The following is a 23,317-nucleotide window of genomic DNA, read 5'->3' on the forward strand; positions in this document are numbered from 1 at the left end:
TCGATGCTATGTAACATCAGAACTGAAATTTATGAGGATCATTGTGTCAGTAAAATTACATCTCTGTCTTTAACATTGAATGACAGTGGCATGTGTGTATGATGGGCAGTGGTGGCTTGCAGAGGTTGAAAGAATAAGTATGGAAAACAAAGATGGTTTCGTGCATTTTTACCACCCTGCTGGCCCAAGAACATCATTCAAGAAATCTACTAGTAACAAAGTTTGGATACCAGTCGAAAATGTTTTAAGGAAACTTTTAGTGCTTGAACTTAACCACAGCAACTGGGAGGTCTTATTGAAGCTGTGTGAAGAAATAAGTGTTCTTAACATTCACCATCAGGTTGAGGAACAGTCGCATCTCAAAGGTTGTCGATTAAAAATATTTATTTTAAGTATGTCAGAATAATGCAAATGTTAATTTCAGTGATGTTTCAGTACCTTACTTCAATAATAATCGATTATATCCCGTCAGTATCACACATGAATAGGCAACAGCCATAAGATCAGTTGTAGAGTAATGTGAATTATCTCCTCATTTTCAAAAATTCGTATCTTTGTTCACATTCAGATATCAATGTTGAAATTTTTACAGTACGTTGCTATCATATAGGTGTACAAACTGTGCCAAAAATCATATTTTTATATTCAGTCTCACCTGGGATAACTAACCCCAAACTTTATAAAAAATGAAAATTTTCAAAGTTCCGAAATTCATAAAAAAATTAAGGAAACAGTGGTCTTGCTCATGATGAGGCTAGTAGTGTATAATATCTAACTATAGGAAAAAAACAGACACTCATAAATCACTCCTTGTTTGTTATTTTTGGACCTAAAAAGTGGATTTTTGAAAATTTGGATACCAAACTTTGGACGTAATTTTGACTAGTTATTTTTGAATTTAGGGTATTTTGTGTAATTGACAATGTTGTAGAGGACACTTTTCTAAAAACAATCATGTCAATTGCAATGTAGTAACTTAACCCAGTGCAGAGATATTCATATTTTTGCTAACGTCTCTAAACTGAAACATAGTCGCGCGCTTAAAAACGAAAATGGCCACCATTCAGTAAATGTGAAAGGAAATTAAAAAAAACAAAAAACTGTTTTGAACTTCCCAATTATAGGGTAATCACATATAAAAAAATAAAATATTTAAAAATGGCCAAGCAACAAACTTAATTTTTATTGGACCACTTCATTTGGATTGACCCATTTAGCATCACATAAAAGATAAGTATTCAGAAACTGGATCCTTTTGCACGAGATGTGACTTGGCATCACCTATACACTTTGTCATCGTCACAGATATAAGTCCACATTAGATATGTTTTGTATGACATTGTGTGAGCCCGAACTTTTTGAAGGCAGTATATCATCATTGCAACTGGTTCTGCAGGGTCTCGGATTTAAAGACAGAAATATTCCGGGCCATAAAATCTTAATACAATGAGCAGATGTAGCTGCATAGTGATGCAGAATTTTGCATGAAGCAAAAGACATTAATTTTGATGACATTCTTTGGATCAACGAAACATGTATCTATGCTGTTCATGCTGCTACAAAAGGTTGGGCTCATGACAATTGAGAATAATTTATTTTTAACTATCTTAAAGGTATTGCATTTAAATTTCAACATATATTATTATTATTATTATTATTATTTCTTTACTTTCTCAGACGTTAAGTCTGGTTAAAAATGGAAAGTGACGCGGACCTTGATCAAGCATCACCTCCTTTTAACTGTATGGTATGTGTTATATTGCATTTACGAACTTTCGGGTAATTGAACATGTATCAATAATTACAGATTTCTGTAGTTGTATATATAAGTTTGGATGTAGCTGTATTGCATTGATGTACTGGTGGATATTGTATGGTAAGACTCCTGTAGTAGATAGTATAATTGGTATAATGTCAACTTTATCCTGATGCCACATGTCTTTGACTTCCTCAGCCAGTTGGATGTATTTTTCAATTTTTTCTCCTGTTTTCTTTTGTATATTTGTTGTATTGGGTATGGATATTTCAATTAGTTGTGTTAATTTCTTCTTTTTATTGGTGAGTATGATGTCAGGTTTGTTACGTGGTGTTGTTTTATCTGTTATAATGGTTCTGTTCCAGTGTAATTTGTATTCATCGTTCTCCAGTACATTTTGTGGTGCATACTTGTATGTGGGAACATGTTGTTTTATAAGTTTATGTTGTAAGGCAAGCTGTTGATGTATTATTTTTGCTACATTGTCATGTCTTCTGGGGTATTCTGTATTTGCTAGTATTGTACATCCACTTGTGATGTGATCTACTGTTTCTATTTGTTCTTTGCAAAGTCTGCATTTATCTGTTGTGGTATTGGGATCTTTAATAATATGCTTGCTGTAATATCTGGTGTTTATTGTTTGATCCTGTATTGCAATCATGAATCCTTCTGTCTCACTGTATATATTGCCTTTTCTTAGCCATGTGTTGGATGCGTCTTGATCGATGTGTGGCTGTGTTAGATGATATGGGTGCTTGCCATGTAGTGTTTTCTTCTTCCAATTTACTTTCTTCGTATCTGTTGATGTTATGTGATCTAAAGGGTTGTAGAAGTGGTTATGAAATTGCAGTGGTGTAGCCGATGTATTTATATGAGTGATTGCCTTGTGTATTTTGCTAGTTTCTGCTCGTTCTAGAAAGAATTTTCTTAAATTGTCTACCTGTCCATAATGTAGGTTTTTTATGTCAATAAATCCCCTTCCTCCTTCCTTTCTGCTTAATGTGAATCTTTCTGTTGCTGAATGTATGTGATGTATTCTATATTTGTGGCATTGTGATCGTGTAAGTGTATTGAGTGCTTCTAGGTCTGTGTTACTCCATTTCACTACTCCAAATGAGTAGGTCAATATTGGTATGGCATAAGTATTTATAGCTTTTGTCTTGTTTCTTGCTGTCAATTCTGTTTTCAGTATTTTTGTTAGTCTTTGTCTATATTTTTCTTTTAGTTCTTCTTTAATATTCGTATTATCTATTCCTATTTTTTGTCTGTATCCTAGATATTTATAGGCATCCGTTTTTTCCATCGCTTCTATGCAGTCGCTGTGGTTATCCAATATGTAATCTTTTTGTTTAGTGTGTTTTCCCTTGACTATGCTATTTTTCTTACATTTGTCTGTTCCAAAAGCCATACTTATATCATTGCTGAATCCTTCTGTTATCTTTAGTAATTGGTTGAGTTGTTGATTTGTTGCTGCCAGTAGTTTTAGATCATCCATGTATAGCAAATGTGTGATTTTGTGTGGGTATGTTCCAGTAATATTGTATCCATAATTTGTATTATTTAGCATGTTGGATAGTGGGTTCAGAGCAAGGCAGAACCAGAAAGGACTTAATGAGTCTCCTTGGTATATTCCACGCTTAATCTGTATTGGCTGTGATGTGATATTATTTGAATTTGTTTGGATATTAAGTGTGGTTTTCCAATTTTTCATTACTATGTTTAGGAACTGTATCAATTTAGGATCTACTTTGTATATTTCCAATATTTGTAGTAACCATGAGTGGGGTACACTATCAAAAGCTTTTTGGTAATCAATGTATGCGTAGTGTAGCAACCTTTGTTTAGTTTTAGCTTGATATGTCACCTGTGCATCTATTATCAGTTGCTCTTTACATCCTCGTGCTCCTTTGCAACAGCCTTTTTGTTCTTCATTTATAATTTTGTTCTGTGTTGTATGTGTCATTAATTTCTGTTTAATGACTGAAGTTAATATTTTGTATATTGTTGGTAGGCATGTTATGGGGCGATATTTAGCTGGGTTCGCTGTCTCTGCTTGATCTTTAGGTTTCACATATGTTATTTCGTGTGTAAGTGTATCAGGGAATGTGTATGGGTCTGCAATGTAACTGTTAAATAATTTAGTTAGATGTGAATGTGTTGAGGTGAACTTCTTTAACCAGAAATTTGCTATTTTATCATTTCCAGGGGCTTTCCAATTGTGAGTAGAATTAATTGCTTGGGTGACTTCATGTTGCAAAATTATCACTTCAGGCATTTGTGGTGTCTGTTTCTGCTTGTATCCATCGTGCATGCCTGTTATGTTGTACCGGGTTTGACCATATGTTGCTCCAGAAGTGTTCCATGTCTGTTATGTTTGGTGGATTGTTTATTTTAATGTGTGTGTTATCTATTGTCTGGTAAAATTTCTTTTGGTTTGTGTTGAATGTTTGGTTTTGTTTCCTTCTATTTTCACTTTTTTTGTATCTTCTGAGTCGTTTGGCTAATGCTTGTAATTTCTGCTTCTTTTCGTCTAATTGCTCTGTCGCTTCTTGTTGTGAGATTTTACCTAACCTTTTTCGTTTTTTTTCCGAGATTTCATTTCTTATAAATTGTGTTAGCTGTCCGATGTCTTTTCTCAGTTTTTCTATTTTGATCTGTAGCCTGTGTTGCCATGGTGGTTTTGTGGGTTTCTTCTGTGTGTTGGTTTGTTCTGATCTCTGCCTAGTGTGTATATTTAGTGTAGTGAGTGCTCCTATATAAACCAGTAGTTGTAACTCTTCCATAGTTGAATTTTCATTTATTTTGTTGTGTATGATTGTGTTGATAGTTTTTATTGTTGTTTCGACTTGTGGGTTATTTGGTGGTCTATGCAAGAATGGTCTAATGTCTGTATTTGTGTCTTTGTATTCTATATATGTTAGCTGAAATTTTTCTTCTATATCTAACATCTGTGTCACTTCGTGTTCTATTTGTGCTTGTTCTGGTGGCTGTCTTAAGATTTCGTTTTCCTCTGATTGTTTGATTGGTGCGTGTTGTTCTTTGTTTGTTTGCTCTGGGATGTTTGAGTCCATTACTGTATTTTCTTCTTCTTCTGATTGCACATTATTTTGTTCCAGTATTTGTTGTACTTGTTGTTTGTTGTTTTCTAATTCTGACTGGGGTATCCTGTTATTTTTTATTATTACACGGATCTGATCAGCTAGTCGTTGTTCTGTTAAAAAGTTTAATTCTGGGTATCTGGTAATAAATGTTGTGTATACTTGTGATCTGTATCCAGTTGTGTTGGTTCCTAGGTTTGTTGCTTGGTAACAGAACATGAGGTGTCGATTAACTTCATCTGACCATCTCATCCTCTGTCTTTGTTTTCCTTCTAGGGTGGTTGCAGGAAGCATATCCTGCAAAACACCTCTATTTGGATTTAAATCATTTTCCAGTTGGCTAGCAGTGTCGTTACCATTGTGGGCGGGCATAGGGTTCAAGCGTCGTCCCCGACCATGACGGCGCTTGTCCGAGGCTTCTTTAGTTCTGTCCTGAACCAACTAATCACACTAAAAGGGGGGTTAGCCCTATTAGTGGTTTGTTCTTTTCGTCGCCTTTTACGACTGGCAGAACATACCGGAGGCCTATTCTTTTCCCGGGCCTCCATGGGGATTATTATTATTATTATTATTATTATTATTATTATTATTATTTAGTGTGGAAAATTGTGAAACAAGGTTCCAGGCATAATGCAACACAACACTGGTAGCATATCTCTTTACAAGAAGCCCTGTCACTCTCTCTCTTGCTTCTGGAACTGCATAAATGACACACACAAGCAGCACATTTCTTAGTAGTTGGAGATACGTGCTTCAAAAAATGCCTCTCTGTTAGCTGGCCTAAAGTTCCTTCATTTGAAAGGGCATGGCTGATTTTCTTCCCCGTCCTTCCCTAATCCGATGGGACCAATGACCTCGCTGTTTGGTTCCCTCCCCCAAATCAGCCAATCTGTTCCTTTATTTCTTTGTACGACTTCATGTGTATTACCTGCAACAAGTTGAACTGCGAGCATTGTAATAAACTCTGTTTTTATCAGTTCCTTATTGTGCAAAGATAAGTTTAACACGGACCAAACGTGTTAAAGTAACCTTGCAGTGTTTTGCACTAAATTAAAAGCAGCAGCCCATAAAATTTATGGGCCTTGTGATTTTTGCGTGACTCGAGGCCCATAAATCGTACGGTTTGGTGCATAGTGTATTAAAAAATTTCATCTACTACTAAAATACACATAAAATTTGTTGAAGTTTTTGATGAAGGCTGGTACAGAACTACCGCAACTAATTCCACAACTGTCAGTGGCAAAATAATGACTACCTCTCTGTACATACAAAAGTGAAGCAACCATGATGCTCTCACAGGTTACTGAACATTAGAAGACTGCAGATTCATAAGAAACAAACAAGTGACAGCCAAATTTTGTTCTTACAGTAGCTGTCTGCGTGACATGGTAGCCATTTTTAAATTTCTCTAAGTTTCACGTTCAGAAAACTGCAGAGTATTTTTTTAAGATAAAAATTAAAAAATTGATTATTGATCTTAATCTTTATTAGGGTAATATGGGCTTCTGTATGCTAAATGTGCAGTAGTGATCATCTTTGCCTTTGATGTTTAGGTTACTAACACTTTACGGAAAAGAGTACTCAATTTAGTAATAAGAGGTTCAGTTTTTTTCTGACCTAAAATGTCACAGATAAGACGAATGCTCGGTGATGCTTGTACTTCTGTTGAGCACTCAACAGTGTTTCAGTAAAAATTAGGTAACTGCTGAATATTATTGAGCTATAATGACCTATAATTAAGCAAAACAATTCTTTCATAACTGCTAAAGGTAACTTTTAACTTATGTGCTTCTATTGTTTTTAATGTTGTATTTTATAGGAACACTTGTGCGCTGTAGCCTTCTGTCATCACAGTAGATATTAATCTTTAATATGTGGTAATTAGTTAATTGTGTTATGAACACTACACTAAGTGGGTTTTTTTCATTCATTGTTATTGTATTATATTCACAGATTCCATAATATTGCCATTTTGAAGACAGCTATATTGCAAACAGCGAAGAGTATTACAATGTGGAAACAGTGCCCCAGGCCTCCAGAAACACCGTGGCCAAGTTGGAATGATGTGGTTAAGGTGAACCAAGATGTTTGTAGCCTTTATCAACATCTAACCAAATACGTAACAGCTACTTTGACTCATGAAAAGCATGTGGATGATGCTGATAACTGGGGTAGGCTTGAAGACCTACCAAATATATTGGAAGTATTTCTGTCCAGTGTACATATCCCTATAATGCCTATTCCAAAGAGTAATACGGAAGCCATCACTTTACTCAGGTGGGAACTGCTACAGCAATCAATTTTTGCATTAAAATTTATAAGAAATATGTGTTATAAGAACAATTAAAAGTGATTCTACTAAGAGCTGGGGAAGAGCCCTTCATTACACCATTGTAAATATTAAGGGGGCCAAATATGGCCGGCCAGAGTGGCCGTGCGGTTCTAGGCGCTACAGTCTGGAACCGAGTGACCGCTACGGTCGCAGGTTCGAATCCTGCCTCGGGCATGGATGTGTATGATGTCCTTAGGTTAGTTAGGTTTAATTAGTTCTAAGTTCTAGTTGAGTGATGACTTCAGAAGTTATGTCGCATAGTGCTCAGAGCCCTTTTTTTTTTTTTTTTTTTTTTTTTTTTTTTTTTAACCAAATATGGCTGTTCCCATTGTCCCATTCAGACACTCAAACTGTGGGACTACGTGGTACCAATTAGGTAACCGTCTTGATATATCATTTTGTAGGAAACAACTATGGATTTGTTGCTCGCCAACTCTGCTGAGCCAAAGTCTATCCATTGGACTAAGATGCATATGTATAACACAGTGACTGACTGCTAAATTACTCTTGACTTAAAACTTCACTGTCAGATGAACAGTGTATTAATTGGTTCTGTTGGAAACAATTTATGTTTATGCATCAACATGCATAACAATTGGGAGGTAGAAGTGTTATACAAATCAATAAATGAAAGTATACCCCATTTCAAAACGGTGGTTGATTTTATTTTTAAAAAATAAGACAAAATTTAAAGAACTCTTCAGCAGGAAACTTCGAATATAATACCAAGAATGACAGATCTTATGTGTTACTGGAATTTGTTTAGAATAACCCTTTTGTGCTTAATACATTCTTCCAGGAAAAGGGTACACAAAAAGAACCAAATGGACCTAAAATTGAAATTTCTGTATTTTATCAAACAACAAAGACATTTTGGTGATTGTAACAGTCGTAAATCATTTTAGAATTTAACGTGCACAAAGGCTAATAATATACAGAGCAAAAATACACATAAATGCATAGTCTCATGTGTTAATAAATTAATATAATTTTGTCAAGCATTCAGTCATATCAACTGCCTGAACTACTACTAGTTTTTAGCTAAGTACTGTCGATGACATGCCAGCCAGTGACTACTTAACGATGGCAGTGAAGTATTCCAAAATACTTGCCTGAAGTGGTGAGCATATGGCCATCTTTTAATTATACGGCCCTGGTAATCAGCATGTAAATTTTTATGTTGGGTAGTTGGTGCTGATGGTCTTTAATTCATAGATTAATTATGGACTTTCAGTCCAGAAGTCACTATTGTTACTATTATTTTTATTATTATTAAATACTAGCATGGAACAATGAAGTATTCTCAAATTATTTGTATATTGTCCTACTATGCTTTCTGGAAGTTGGGAGCTATGCATCAAAGTCAACTAATATCAAAGGGCTAATGACAGGAGATACTTCCAGTGAATTTTGAATTTGCCACCAGTTTTATAATCCGTGCCACCAGAGATGGTCCTTTTGATTTCTGTCAGAGAATTTTTGGCAACAAAACCTGGTCATCTCACATCACCACGGGACTAGTCTAATCCGACTATCAACTCAACAATAACCTGTCAAAAGTCTTACGTCCATCATCAGTCTGCATATGTTTACAGCACTGTAGATAGTGGCAGTCTAATCCATTTACTTTCCACTAATATTGTAATTGTGCTATATTCATCATATTATTGACTATTTTGGAGGAAAAAACTATATCCTACCTGTATTATTTTTCATGGAAAAAGGTTCTTGTCTTGGAGAGTATCAATAGTGCACGTCTGTTGTAGCCTATTCATGCATATTTTTCAACATTCCCAATAGTACCAAACAAAGCATTTAATTCTAAAAGACAAAATGTTCATTAATGCTACTCTGTGGATTGTGGTAAAGTGTAGTTTGTAGCATTTGTTCTTAATTTACTTACCATGCAATACAGTGAGTCAGTATAATGTACAAGGGCAGATAAAAAGCCTACTCACCAAGCGGCAGCAGGAGAATGCACACACAAAAAGGTTTAATTTCTAGAAGCTTTTGGATCCAGTGACCCATTCTTCTGGTGGAGAGTTAATGGGAAGGAATAGGGGTCAAGGAAAAGGACTGGAGAGGTTTAGGGAAAGGGGCACAGTACAGAAAAGTCACCCAGAAACCTGTGTCAGAGGAGACTTACCGGACCGGATGAGAAGAAAATTTCCTTCTCATCCTGTCTGGTAAGTCTCCCCTGATTCAGGGTCCTGAGTGACTTTTCTGAACTGTACCCCTTTCCATTAATCTCTCCAGTCCTATTTCTTTACCCCTATTCCTTTCCATTCAACTCTTCTGCCAGGACGAGGAGTGGCTGCCTCCAAAAGCTTGTGTGTGTGTGTGTGTGTGTGTGTGTGTGTGTGTGTGTGTGTGTGTGTGTGTGTTCTCCTCCTGCGGCTTGGTGAGTGGATTTTTTTTATTTGTCCATGTACATTATGTTGTCAGTTATTGATTGTTTTCATTGTAATAATACAGTAATTCAGTTTATTAAAGCCTTTGCATAAAAATAAATTAATAAAAAAATTCTAATGTTTATAAGGCAGTGAATGTGTATTAGGCATGATTACTTTGATGGTATATTCTTAAAGAAGAAAGAAGACTCCTAATGCCTGCTTGTTGTTATTTATAGGCAAACAATAGACAATATAGAAGCAATAAATGCCAATGTCACCTCCAGTCTTGAAATGAAAATCCAGCTTCTTGTTACTCACAAATTACGTTCACGACAGCGAGTTACATATGGTCGTTTTCTTAATGTTGTGCCACGGCTGGAAGCTGTTTTGAAGTGTGTAATTATTATAGTCAGTATGCATTTGCTTGAAATGTCTATGGTCCACACCATCACAGAAAGAGACCAAGCAACATACATCAGGTCAGTGACATAAGCATAGTAATGTAGTGATGTATTTCCATTATTGTAATGTGTGTAAGGTGATGGTAGAAACTACTAACTCACATCTCTATATTTGGGGAAGGGAAGAAGTTTATAAATGATCAGCAGGTAGGCATATTTACAAATTAATTTGTACTGTGAATGATTCATTCCACATCGTTAACTGACATTTGCATTTGTCTTAAAACCAATTCTGTGACTGATATCTGTGAAGCAGCATAGGCTATGTTGTGTATTTGAAAGCAAGGATTACACAAAATATCTTTGGAGGTAATTTGCACAGGGTAGTTTCCTATCAGACAGGCTGATACACTAATGTAATCACAGCAAAATGGTCTCTAGTTTGTAATACTTTGAGATACTGAGGTAAAAGCAGTATTATAGTTTAACACAGGATTTGCTCAGAAGTAATTCATTTATTTTGGAGAATTTAAATTAGTAAAGTAGAGAAGATAGAGATATACACAATCTTCCTTCGATTAGTTGAGTTCTGGTATAATTGCCTGTCTATAGCTATTGGAGACATTGTGACAAATGCGTATAACTCAGCTGTAGTGGTCTACTAAGCTTTGGGTGACTGTTAAAAAGCAAACGGAATCATACTGCAAAAAACACAAATGAGGATTGGCTATAAGTCACACTTTTCCAAGTGTCTCCAATCTTCCTTTGTACAATTAGCGGTTTGGCCATACAGGTTTTTGATGTCTCTCTAAGCCACTGCCTTGGTGACCATACTCACCACCAGGACACAAGCGTTGACCTCTTGTACAAAAGTCCTGCTGGATAAAGGATGTTGATACTGGATGGGATTCTCTGGTTCTGCACTCTCTGTGAAATTAGTAGAACAAAGCACAATTTCCACATACACCACTATGGGCCAGAAGCAGCCTTCCTGGATAGTAGTGGTATCGGTGTTGACAACCACTATGTTGCAGAGCTGCTGGTCTATGAGCCTACCGCAAACCTTATGGTTCCAGGCCTCAAGCCAGTGCCATCAAGGTACACCACCACACTTTGGCCCCAGAAAGGACTTTGCAGACACAATATTTTTACATTTGGTGTCAGAAGAAAGAGAAACAGTGAGAGACCAAGCAGAGCACTAATCTGAAACATAATTTAAATGTTGTGAATGAAAAAAAAATACTACTCTTATTCCCATGTGATTGGTTCAGACATGTAGGTGTCTCATCTCCTAGACTGTATGATTTGATGGAAAGTTCATCTGTCAAAAGGGGACTCAGTAAGTGTAGTGATTGCAAGGCATACAATAAGGGGACAGATGGCCGTTTGCATCCACTTATGTATATACCGGGTTATTACAAATGATTGAAGCGATTTCACAGCTCTACAATAACTTTATTATATGAGATATTTTCACAATTCTTTGCACACACATACAAAAACTCAAAAAGTTTTTTTAGGCATTCCCAAATGTTCGATATGTGCCCCTTTAGTGATTCAGCAGACATCAAGCCGATAATCAAGTTCCTCCCACATTCGGCACAGCATGTCCCCATCAACGAGTTCGAAAGCATCGTTGATGCCAGCTCGCAGTTCTGGCACGTTTCTTGGTAGAGGAGGTTGAAACACAATCTTTCACATAACCCCACAGAAAGAAATCGCATGGGGTTAAGTCGGGAGAGCGTGGAGGCCATGACATGAATTGCTGATCATGATCTCCACCACGACCGATCCATCGCTTTTCCAATCTCCTGTTTAAGAAATGAAGTGCGGCTTCAGTCGAACAAAACTTTATGAGTTTTTCTACGTATCTGTAGTGTGTCGTGACCATATGTCAATGAATGGAGCTACAGTGAATTTATGAAATCGCTTCAATCATTTGTAATAGCCCTGTACAATGTAACTTGGCAGGGCACAGTGCTGCATGCACCCACTTATTTACAATAACTTGCTTTCAGTGTGTGAGGCCTGGACATTATGCCAGGGACTGTAGGGAATGCCCACATTTAGCATCAGGTATAAAAATGAGGTGTGTTTAGTGCCAAGAAACATGAATATGATATTGATGTTCATTCCTTTACCATTTAATTCTCCTTTTTATTGTGGACACAGTCTTTACAATGAGTGAAACAAGGGTAAAGAAGACAGTTCAGATATTCTTAAACTAAATAGTACAAATGCAAGCAGGCAGTATAGGGTTGCATAAGCAATAAGATGTGTTAAGAGGATAGGTCCCTGTCCAGTATGTCAATACCCATCCTACATTCTAGTTCATCTGCCCTGGTTTCTCTTTAGTGCGATAAGGCAGGGGAGGATGTTTAATGTTCGTAAATGACTTATTAACAACTCCTAAACTTGGATGGTTATTGTAAGAACAGCTTTTACATATGGCCAATTTATGTTGGTGGGTGATGCTGAAATGCACGTAATTAACATAAGGAATTGACGAATGGTCCATCACCTGAAATTATGACCAGGGGGGGGGGAATTACAGTTATAGTGGTATAGCAGGAAGAATAGCTGTATTACATGATGGAGGAGGCTAGCAATGTGTCGCAAAACACGGGGTGCCATTCAGAAGCTAAATGTCAATATACGCAAGTTGAAAGAAAGTGATTATACCAGTAAGGTCTTTCTTCGAGAGGCAGAACAAAGACTGCTGCACACATTTTTTTTTTTTTTTTTTTGCGGGGATTGCCACATAAGGTGTCAGGAAAAAGTGTAGGCAGAGTGTCCTAAGAACACAGCTGGAGCAACTGTGACAGCATTGGAAGAGAGAGACATGGTGGCTAGGGTTCAGGATAGAAAAGGAATTTTTACCACAAGTGTTGAGTGACACAGATGCAGAACAACTGGCCACATAAGGCAGGAACACTATGAGCCACAATGTTGGAAATGCAGATGAATAGGGCATCCAGAATGGGATTGCAGGCAAAAGCCTGACATGGGACATGATAAGTGGACTCAAGATGGGAATTAAACAGTTCACAGTTAAACAGCAACTGATGCTCCAGACCCACTGTGCAGTGCTCACAGTGAATATAAACACAGCCAGACCACATGGAGTAGCAGAATTTTCGTTAGGTGGCTTGATGGATGGAAGGGAAGACAAATTTTTATTGGTCATGGGGTTGCAGGTGTCTGTGGCAAATTTGGACCTCATTGTGGAAAGAAGGTTGGGTCCATCACATTGTAGGTTAAGTGATGTGGATATAAGTGATGTACGATCTCTGGATTCTGCGACATTTCTTTGGATTAATTTCTTACTTAAACATCAAACTAAAGTTGGCCTTGATCATGTATGGTAGAACTCAATTGGTCATTGTTCTATAAAGGAGAAAAGTGCTGACAGTGCCACACTGTTACAAGGGGCACCAATTAAGCTGCGTACAACATCACTAAAGATCAGTTCGTGCAGTAATGTACTGCAGGGTATGGGAAAACTATTGTGTGTGAGCATTGGAAGTAATTTGCTGGTAAACATATTTGGTAGACCCACTAAAAGAACATGAGGAGTTGGACAAGACACAGTGTTTCATATGCTGGAGTGATATATGTGCACAGGAATTGGATGGTGAGCAGATAGTGCCCATTGGCATAGTCAGCTTTGGGACTGAGGAAATGGAAATGTCGAGAAGGTGGATGGTTGCCATTTTGGAGATTTTAGGTGGTGGTGATTTGGATAAAGCAATTTGGACCCTCATCTTAAGCAAACTGGGAGTTAGTAGCAGCCTTGGAAGGATAGCAGTGGAACAGTTGTTGTTGAAGTTTGAGGATCTATTTAATCCGTGGGGACCTTTACCAACAACCCGAGTGACACAGTGAAATGTTTCTTCCTCTTTTACTATTTTGCTACAGACGTTGATAGGTAAAACAATTCCTTAGTCAATCTGTAGAATTTTCGTAGGTTAATTTTTCAAAGTACTTGCACTGTATTTTATTGGTCACCATATATCTTGTGCTGAAAGGGCCTCTAATCAGTGGCCCTTTAGCAGTGGATAATCTCTTATCAGTGGACTACTACTCCTTTTGTGTCAAAAGGTGCTGGAAGCGATTTCTGCTGTTTGATGTACCTACTAGAATAACATGGCAAGGTAGTTTGAATTGAGGTGTTGTCTATAATATACAATTCTAGATGATGGCAGATCAACGACATCTGCATACAAAGTGTGATTGGAAAGTTTTAAGAATGGATCCGCTACGGCTTACTGGTTTGGCAGCTGGTACACAGAGGGTGGGGAGTGAGTCATTGCCTTGTCCTTGAATGCCCTCTGACAGGAAACTGCATTTCCTTTATTCAGTTCATTGTGGCAGCTGGTTGAGTGCAAGTCTGTTAGGGCTTGTTGCCAGATTCCGTCTGTGTAAAAATGGAGCAACAAGTTTGTGTGAAAAACAGCTTTTGGAGATAATTGTATGAGCCAGTCAAACGTTTTTGTCTGGTTCAACAGATTTAAAAATGGCCACAAATCACTTGAAGATGAACCACAGTTGGGCCATCCTTCCACATCAAAAATGAATGAAAACGTGAAAGTTCGCGACAGTATATTAAGGTATGTTTATGAGGACCATAGAAATTGCATATTGCTGACAATATTTTCTCCAATAGGATTGTAGCCACACGAAGTTCAGCTACATGTACTGTAACATTGGTGGCCCACTATTGTCTGGCAGTATTTGTGGTAATATATTTGCTGGCCAGAAGTGTATACAAGGAGCCACATGAGAGAGTGAAAGTGAGTGCAGCTCTACTGCTTTTACATCACACAAGGAATAAAATTAGAAACAAGATAAATCAATCTTTATGGATGTTCTTTTTTAAGTGAGCAGAATAGTTCAGACTAAATTTAACTTTTGAACTGACTGAATATGTATCTTTCCCAAAATTTTACCAGAATCTGGAAAAATGATTTATACAAGAAGTTGATCCAAGAATAGAAATATGAGTGTGTGTATATCAGTTACAACCCGCTTGGGAATCATCCTTGAGTTTTTAGCTACTGATGATTTGTACAAAAGTTTAATGTACTGTTTTAAAGTCCACTATTTATCAATAAGCCTTTTAGTACCAAAATTATGCAGTGCTTTGGTAGGAGGATTGAAGAATTTCATTAAGGTAAGTTTGAAATAAGAATATGTCATTTAAAATTTCTTTTTGTTCACCAGCAAGTGGCAAAGCACAAGATTCATCAGCAACAGATTGCTAACTAACTTTGTATACATTACATATAAAAACAAAGATGAGGTGACTTACCGAACGAAGGCGCTGGCAGGTCGATAGACACACAAACAAACACACAAAATTCAAGCTTTCGCAACAAACTGTTGCCTCATCAGGAAAGAGGGAAGAAGAGGGAAAGACGAAAGGAAGTAGGTTTTAAGGGAGAGGGTAAGGAGTCATTCCAATCCCGGGAGCGGAAAGACTTACCTTAGGGGAAAAAAAAGGACAGGTATACACTCGCGCGCGCGCACACACACACACACACACACACACACACACACACACACATATCCATCCACACATACAGACACAAGCAGACATATTTAAATATGTCTGCTTGTGTCTGTATGTGTGGATGGATATGTGTGTGTGTGCGAGTGTATACCTGTCCTTTTTTCCCCCTAAGGTAACTCTTTCCGCTCCCGGGATTGGAATGACTCCTTACCCTCTCCCTTAAAACCCACTTCCTTTCGTCTTTCCCTCTCCTTCCCTCTTTCCTGATGAGGCAACAGTTTGTTGCGAAAGCTTGAATTTTGTGTGTATGTTTGTGTTTGTTTGTGTGTCTATCGACTTGCCAGCGCCTTCGTTCGGTAAGTCACCTCATCTTTGTTTTTATATATAATTTTTCCCATGTGGAATGTTTCCCTCTATTATATTTGTATACATTACTTTTGAAATCCCATAGCCTTTTATCATTGGTGATTATCATTGGTGATTTGCATTTATGAAATTCATAGTTCTCTTGTTTGTCAACTTCTCCATTACTTTCAACAACAAATAACTAACAAAAAAGGTGACTATAAGTATGCACGGAACCTTTGGGATAAAAGTGAAACAATATTGTTTTCACTCAGACCAGGCTCTCTTATCAGAACCTCTGTATATAGGCTTTCTATTGGACACGTGACAGCACTGTCAGTGAGAGGAGTAGGAAACAGAGGTGAATGTGTTGCATTCACAGGCAAGGGCAGAGATAGATATTGTCCTGCAATACAAAATGTTCTCCATCTATGGTGAACAACACCAGCAACCCTTTGGCAGTACATTGGCACTGCCTGGAACATGAGCCATATTTGCCAAGCATATGGCAGAAATGCTGTGTCTTGCAGCACTGTTGATGACATTATTACAGCCAAATATTGCTGTAAAATATTCAGTGGTTCTGAATGCTTATGCCATGTTATGGTATACGTACAAATGACAGAGTGCTGCTTAAATGGATTATGATTCTTTGTGGGAAAGGGATATAAAGTGCTTTATCCCTAAAATTCATCTGGCTTGTTCAGCATCTGTCAACATTATTAGGACCACTTTCAAAATTCTGAAACACCAGCAGCACGTATTCAGACACATCTAATGCATAAAAAAAGGCTTGCTTTGACACTGCAAAGACTCCCCCTCAGTGAGTATCTCCAAACACACATCTTTTGGTTACAATAAATGTGACATGATAACACCTGGTACATACCAGACACCTCCAATTCAGCTTAACAAGTAATAAGTAACATTATAACAACACTCTTCTTTATGTCACAAATAAAGTAATCTTAAAGGTGATATGCAGTAAGTCAGTCTTTTCAGTTCTGTATATAAAGGAAATAAATTTAAAAGACTTTTAAATGTAAAGCAAACTGTTAATTTTCCCATTTCAGGTTCCTGAGGACAGTTCTGCAATTTGTTGCACTTACAGCATCAAGTTCTACACAGGAGAAAAACAGGTGGGAAGAGATTGACACCTTGTCACGGCAGTTTTGCCAACAAATGTTGGAAAACAAACATCTTGTCCCCATGAAGCACACAGTTGGGACATGCAAATAAGGACCATTTTACAGCTAAATTTTTGTGCCTCATGAAGTTATTTGAAGCAGTATATATTGCTGGGCCAAAATTGCAAAGTATTTGCTTCACACCACTTACCGTATATAAGTTTGAAGTTTGTTTAAATCTCTGTTTTGTCACTCGCGCTTTGAAATGTGTGTATTTCTGGGGGGGGATCTGCAGTACAGTGTCCATCAGTTATAAGAGAATAATTCAATATGTAGACTGCTGTGCCCCTAAGTATTGTATCAACAAATAATAAATGATACCAGATGAAATTTGCCATCTGTCTTCCTTGCTGTATTGAAGATGCGATTAATTCCTAGTACACTAAAATAACAGAGTACTTTTAAAATTTAGTGTTCACTTCAAAATAACAGGATTACAAAGCGTATGAGGGAGGTTACATATCCACATTTCATTTAAGCCTGTCTTTTATGTTTGTGTTTCAGTTGCAAATGATGCCACAAAAATGGTAAAAATATAAGGAGTGTTCAAATGAAAAGATACAAAATGTCGTAACAACCAGACTGGTTGAAATTTGAATGTGTCACTTGGAATAAAATAGTGAAACATCTAGGAATACAAAACATGTGTAGTCACTGCCCTAAAAAAATCATAACTCTGCCTGAGCAGGCAAGGTGATGCCCACCACCTTTTGTGACTTCCACAGTTCAATAGCCATTAACAGTGATGTATGTTGTGAGACACTCCATAGCATACACAGGACCATCAAGAGCAAACGGTGTGGGCTGCTCAAGGAGTGAGTGATTCTGCTCCTTGATAAAGTTTGTCCACACGTCTCCAAGGTTACACAAAGTGTAGGGGACAAGTTCAAGTGGAAGTAGCTTGAACATCCACCCTACAGCCTGGACATGCCATCCTGCAACTTCCATGTGTTTGATGCACTAAAAAAAATCTCAAAGGGAAATGGTTCAACTTGGATGATGAACTGAAGGATAAAGTGGAGGGCTGGCTCCTCCCATAGCCACAGCAAGTCTGAAAAGAGGAAACCCTTTGGCTTGCAGAACAGTGGGATATTTGTGCTCTGGCCTCTGGTGATTACTTTTAAATAAAGACTTCAGTTAGGTCCACAGTGTTGCTTCGTACCTTTTCCTTTACTCATCCCTTACAGATCAAAATTGTGGATGTATTCCCACAGATATAAAACACCATTTCTTCATGATCAAACCTATCAACTTTTTATTTTTGTTTACTACACTCCTTTAATTTCTGTAACTTCGATCTTGGTCCGCACACCAACTCTCCAACACTCTTTCCATTCTTTAAATGTGTCTTAATTCAGTATATTTGCCAAACCACTACAATCCAAGTAGGTTCCTCAAATTTACAACTACAGAGTAAACATTAAAATGTTTAATTTCTTCGTATGTAGAAACTATACTCATAAACACCTCTTCTCCCAGAAAGATTTATTTCACATCTTCCAACATTTCTACAGCAATGGTGTTTATGTATAAACACACATTTCTCTTTCCTTACTAAAGATGTAGGTACACTCATCCTATTCTTTCTATACTGTAAGGGTCTACAGATTGCGCGCAGCTGTACAGTGCATAATACGCACTCGCCAGCCGACCTGTCTGGAATGCTGACACTTTGCTTGGTCAGTAGACGTGCGTCCAACCGCACTGCAACACAGAGTATGCCGCTGGCCACCGTCCGCAGTGTGCCGTATTAATTAGTGCAGCCTCGGGTGTGAATATGTCTCTTTTTCTTAGCTCACCATGGAGCATTTTGATACAACCATAATTAGGATGTCAGACACAGTGATGATGGGTGCATGTAGTGTGCGTATTTTATAATCCGCCTTTGTTAATAAAACTGTTTAGACTTACTTCCCGTGTTCGCGTATTGCCGTACCTCAAGAACCCACCGCTTACAAATCCTGACAAATATTTCACCTAATTATCATCCGGGGCAACAACACAAACAACCACCATATAGAAGTGATGTCAGAATGGAAATAATTATGGAAACGTGAACTTCAAGCAGCAGCAGCATGAACATCTTCAGACTATGCGGGGACATCCAACGCTGGAATTCAGATTGGTCTACACCAGTTTGGCTAGAATACGAAAGGCAGTGATGGATTTTTATTTTACAATTGAGTGACTCATTGGTGATAAATTAGATGAAGTGTTGCAATCCAGTCCGAGTAACATTGTCGACCTACAAACTGTTATTAATGAACTGCAAGAAGAGATTTGGCAGTTAAAAGCAGAAAGAAGCAAGTGTAACATTCTGAAAGACTTGGCAAATGAAAGTTCATGCAGTACAGATACAACTACAATAAAGAATTTTTCATTATTGCCATCAGTACCAGTGTTTAGCGGGAAACCCAAAGATGATGTGAAAGTGTTTTTTCGTCAACTTGAAGGTGCCGCTGTGTTAGGATCATGGACAGAGTCTGATAAGCTAGTGGTTGCAAAATTAAGAATTCAGGGAACAGCACAAGATTTCATTTGTGCGGAGCCTACTTGCGTGAAAACAGAAGATTACAATGAGTTTAGAACGATCGTTGTTCAGAGATTTAAACGTAAAAATGTGATCAGATTCAACAGAGCAGCTTCACAGTTTGCAAATGCGACGAGACGAATCTATCAAGCAGTTTGCCGAAGAATTCGAAACATCAATGCTCAAATGTACGAGTTGGTAGAAAATGAAAATCGCATTCTGTTGTTCAAAGCCAACCAGAGAGCCTTGGACACATTCATTCATGGGTTGCACGGAGAGGAAGTAAGCAAAGCTGTTAGATTGTTACTATGTAAAATGTTTCAGGAAGCAGTAGAATCAGCTGTTGATTTTGTTGAAGCACTAAGACGACCAAATGAGATGCAGAAACAAGAATGCAGAGTTTTCAACACAACAGTACAATGCTACAGATGCAATAAACTGGGTCACAAGCGTAAGGATTGTAAAGAGAATCAAATCTGCTATCATTGCGGGATGCAGGGTCATGTTTCGAGAGATTGTCGCAACAAGAAGAAAGGTAATGCGAACAACAGGCAATCTGCCAGATCTTTAAACGAGTACAGGGATCTATGGGCCACCACTCTGTCCGCCCCTTGCCAGAGACAATGATTCCTGTTAGTTCCAGTGAAAATCAGACCGAAAATTACTTCGTGATAAGTGCTGTATATCATGAGAAAAACATCGAACTACTTATTGACACAGGAGCACAGACTTCATTAATGTGGTGTTGCATAGATAAACGGGATAAATTGAAACTGCCGCTATTAAAAGTGCGAGGTTTAAACGGAGGAAAGCAATGTAACTATGGATAAGTTGACGTATAAGGTGAAAATAAAGATAAGGATAAAAAAAATACATAGCACGGGGGCAAGTAGTTTCAAATAACGAAATGCGTTACGACGGTGTACTTGGATACAATTTCTTGTCCACTAATCAGTCTAGGCCGTAGCAACTACAACCTAGGAAATTGTTCTTCAGATCATACTCAAAGGAGCAGCAATACTGACATCATGGGAATGGACCACCCAAACGATGCATCAGTTCAAACCATCCGAGTCGATGTTCAGATTGATCAGCCTCAGCAAATTCCCAAGGGAGCAGGAAAGACAATCTACGTTGAAGTTAAGTCAGCCCGAAGAAAGGAAGGAACTTTGTTATTAATTGAGCAGTCCGAGAAAAGTGAGTTACTGGATACAATTCATTGTTATATTGCTAGAAGTGTAGGTGTTGCTACAATGTTGAGACAGAATGTCGCAAAAGTCCCAGTGGTGATATTACTTTGTATTATAATTATTAATAAATTTTATTGATTGGCGACTCCATGTTGTCATGTGCACTACGACCAGATAACAGGTATACTTGAAAAAAGAGACAGCATTGGTCGTATATTTTTTACTATTGCAAAATCAATTTTCTGTCACTGAGTGACCATCTTCAGTGCTATATTGTATAACTTAAATTGGGATGCACTGTTGTCACTAAGCTTACATAGTCTATGTGATTGCCGTAAGCTTAGTGACAACAGTGCATCCCAATTTAAGTTATACAATATAGCACTGAAGATGGTCACTCAGTGACAGAAAATCGATTTTGCAATAGTAAAAAATATACGACCAATGCTGTCTCTTTTTTCAATTATTAATAAAGTTTTATCCTTGACTCCTGTTACCGGGGGCATCAGCCGAGAACCGCTAGGTGTACATCTGGTAATCGGGGGCTCAAGGATGCAACATTTTTAAAAAATTAATAAAGCATAGTGCCGCCTAGCCTGCTGGTTACGCAACCCGTTTGGCTCGGTGCTAGGCCAGTGCACCAGCAGACGCGTGCTGCTAGTACTACAGCACGCGTACGGGATAACGCTTTCTCGCTGGTGCCTGCAGAGCCTAAGTCTGTTATCAGCACTTTATGTAACCAAGGTCACTCGCTGTGTATATAAGCAGGCAGTGCACGCCAGCGGAACCATTCTGCTGTGAGCTTGATCTGCAACAGCATTGAAGCACTATGCCTCGTCGACATGTGTATCGTCACCGCTGCCACCGCATGCCAGCCTACAAACACATTATCAGCCTCAAAAATAAACTTGGAGGAAATGGCACTGCACAGTCTGTTATTCTTAATGGACCTATCTTTTTCCGTGGATTCAGTTTTACGAGGGTTCACCCCAACACAAGCACTTGTTTACCTTGATGATGTAATAATTTTTTGTGAAAACATGAAGCAGCATACTGAGAGACTTCAAGCTGTTTTTGAGCGTATAAGAAGCGCAAACCAGTCTTTATCAACAGATAAATGTCATATAGGACAGACAAGTGAAGATGAATCTTCCACTGCTCACATTAGAGGACTGTACCTGGTGCCAAACAATCACAGAGTGGACGATATCTGAACTATGTGTAGACAATGAATATAGACTGATTCCGAGTGATTTACGTGTACATGTAATTCAGTTATACATATATGAATAAATGGTGTAGGGCTCTTACTATCTAAAATGTACAAAAGGAGCTTACTAGATTGCAAACCAGTGTCAGAAAGGATAATAACAGCACACTTTAGAACAAATGTGTGAAATATCACTGTAATTCATTGTTATGCATCTACAGGTGTAGTTGAATGAGAATTAAAGATGCATTTTAGAGAGAGGTAAATGGAGTCCTTGGAGAAACTAATTGTAGAGAAATAAAAATTTTAATGGGAAACTTGATCAAACAATGGAAACTCCAGGCTGGAATATTAACAATATTAGGAAAAGGATCAACTGCTACTCATCGTAAATATGATGCTTTGAGATGCAGACAGGCACAATGAAAAGACTGTTACAGATTATAGCTTTTGGTCAAAGCTTTCATCAGCAAAGGTCACACACACACACACACACACACACGACCACGACCACTACCACCAGCAGTCCTGACTGGAATATGACTGTCATGTGAATAGTAATCTGGAGTGAGCCAGGGAAAGGAGAGGGATAGCAGGGTGTGGGTCAGGGGAGAGAGGACCACGGCCTGATAAGACTGCCAGGCACAGTGTCAGGAGGTGGATTGTAGAAATGAGGTGGATTGTAGAAATGGGGATGGAAAAGGAGGAGAGCAGGGTAAGGGAAAGGAGAGGCAGTTGCATTGGCATAGGGTGCCACACAATGAGGGTGGGGACATGAAAAGGGAAGAGGTAATAGGAGAGAGGGGGCAGAAACTGTCGGGTGGACGCTGTGAGGACAGTAGGTTGAAGCTAGGATAATTTCAGGAGCAGAGAATGTGTTGTAAGGATAACTGCCATCTGTGCCTTTCAGAAAAGCTGGTAGTGGAGAGGAGGATCCAGAAGGCCCCAGGTTCTGAAGCAGCCATTGAAATCAAGCATGTTATGTTCAGTTGTATGTTGTGCCACTGGCTGGTCCACTTTACCGTTGGCCATATTTTGGCCGTGGCCATTCCTCCTAGTGGACTGGTGGTGGTGGTGGTGGTAGTGGAGAGGAGGATCCAGAAGGCCCCAGGTTCTGAAGCAGCCATTGAAATCAAGCATGTTATGTTCAGTTGTATGTTGTGCCACTGGCTGGTCCACTTTACCCTTGGCCATATTTTGGCCGTGGCCATTCCTCCTAGTGGACTGGTGGTTGTGGCAGTCATACCAATATCAAAGCTGTGCCATGGTTGCAGCAAAGCTGGTGTATGACATGGCTGCTTTCAAAGTTGGCTCAACTTTTGATGGAGAAGATAAGTCTGTGACAGGACTGGAATAGGAAGTG

General features: G+C 38.4%; 1 protein-coding gene across 2 annotated transcripts in view; it reads left to right on the plus strand.

Annotated features, from left to right (window-relative positions):
* Positions 1-17,339, plus strand: part of LOC126411364 (endoplasmic reticulum membrane-associated RNA degradation protein-like) — a 78,824-nt gene extending 61,485 nt beyond the window's left edge. Inside the window, exons 6-8 of one of the 2 annotated variants that reach the window (XM_050081358.1) lie at positions 6,808-7,131; positions 9,816-10,058; positions 16,911-17,339. In XM_050081358.1, coding sequence (XP_049937315.1) covers positions 6,808-7,131; positions 9,816-10,058; positions 16,911-17,076 — 733 coding nt within the window. In that variant the 3' untranslated portion in view covers positions 17,077-17,339. The remainder of the gene's footprint in view (positions 1-6,807; positions 7,132-9,815; positions 10,059-16,910) is intronic. The other variant, XM_050081359.1, reaches the window with a different exon arrangement.
* Positions 17,340-23,317: the final 5,978 nt, after the last annotated feature.

Source organism: Schistocerca serialis, chromosome 1 (assembly GCF_023864345.2).
Source record: "Schistocerca serialis cubense isolate TAMUIC-IGC-003099 chromosome 1, iqSchSeri2.2, whole genome shotgun sequence".
NCBI classification, from domain to species: Eukaryota; Metazoa; Arthropoda; class Insecta; order Orthoptera; family Acrididae; genus Schistocerca; species Schistocerca serialis.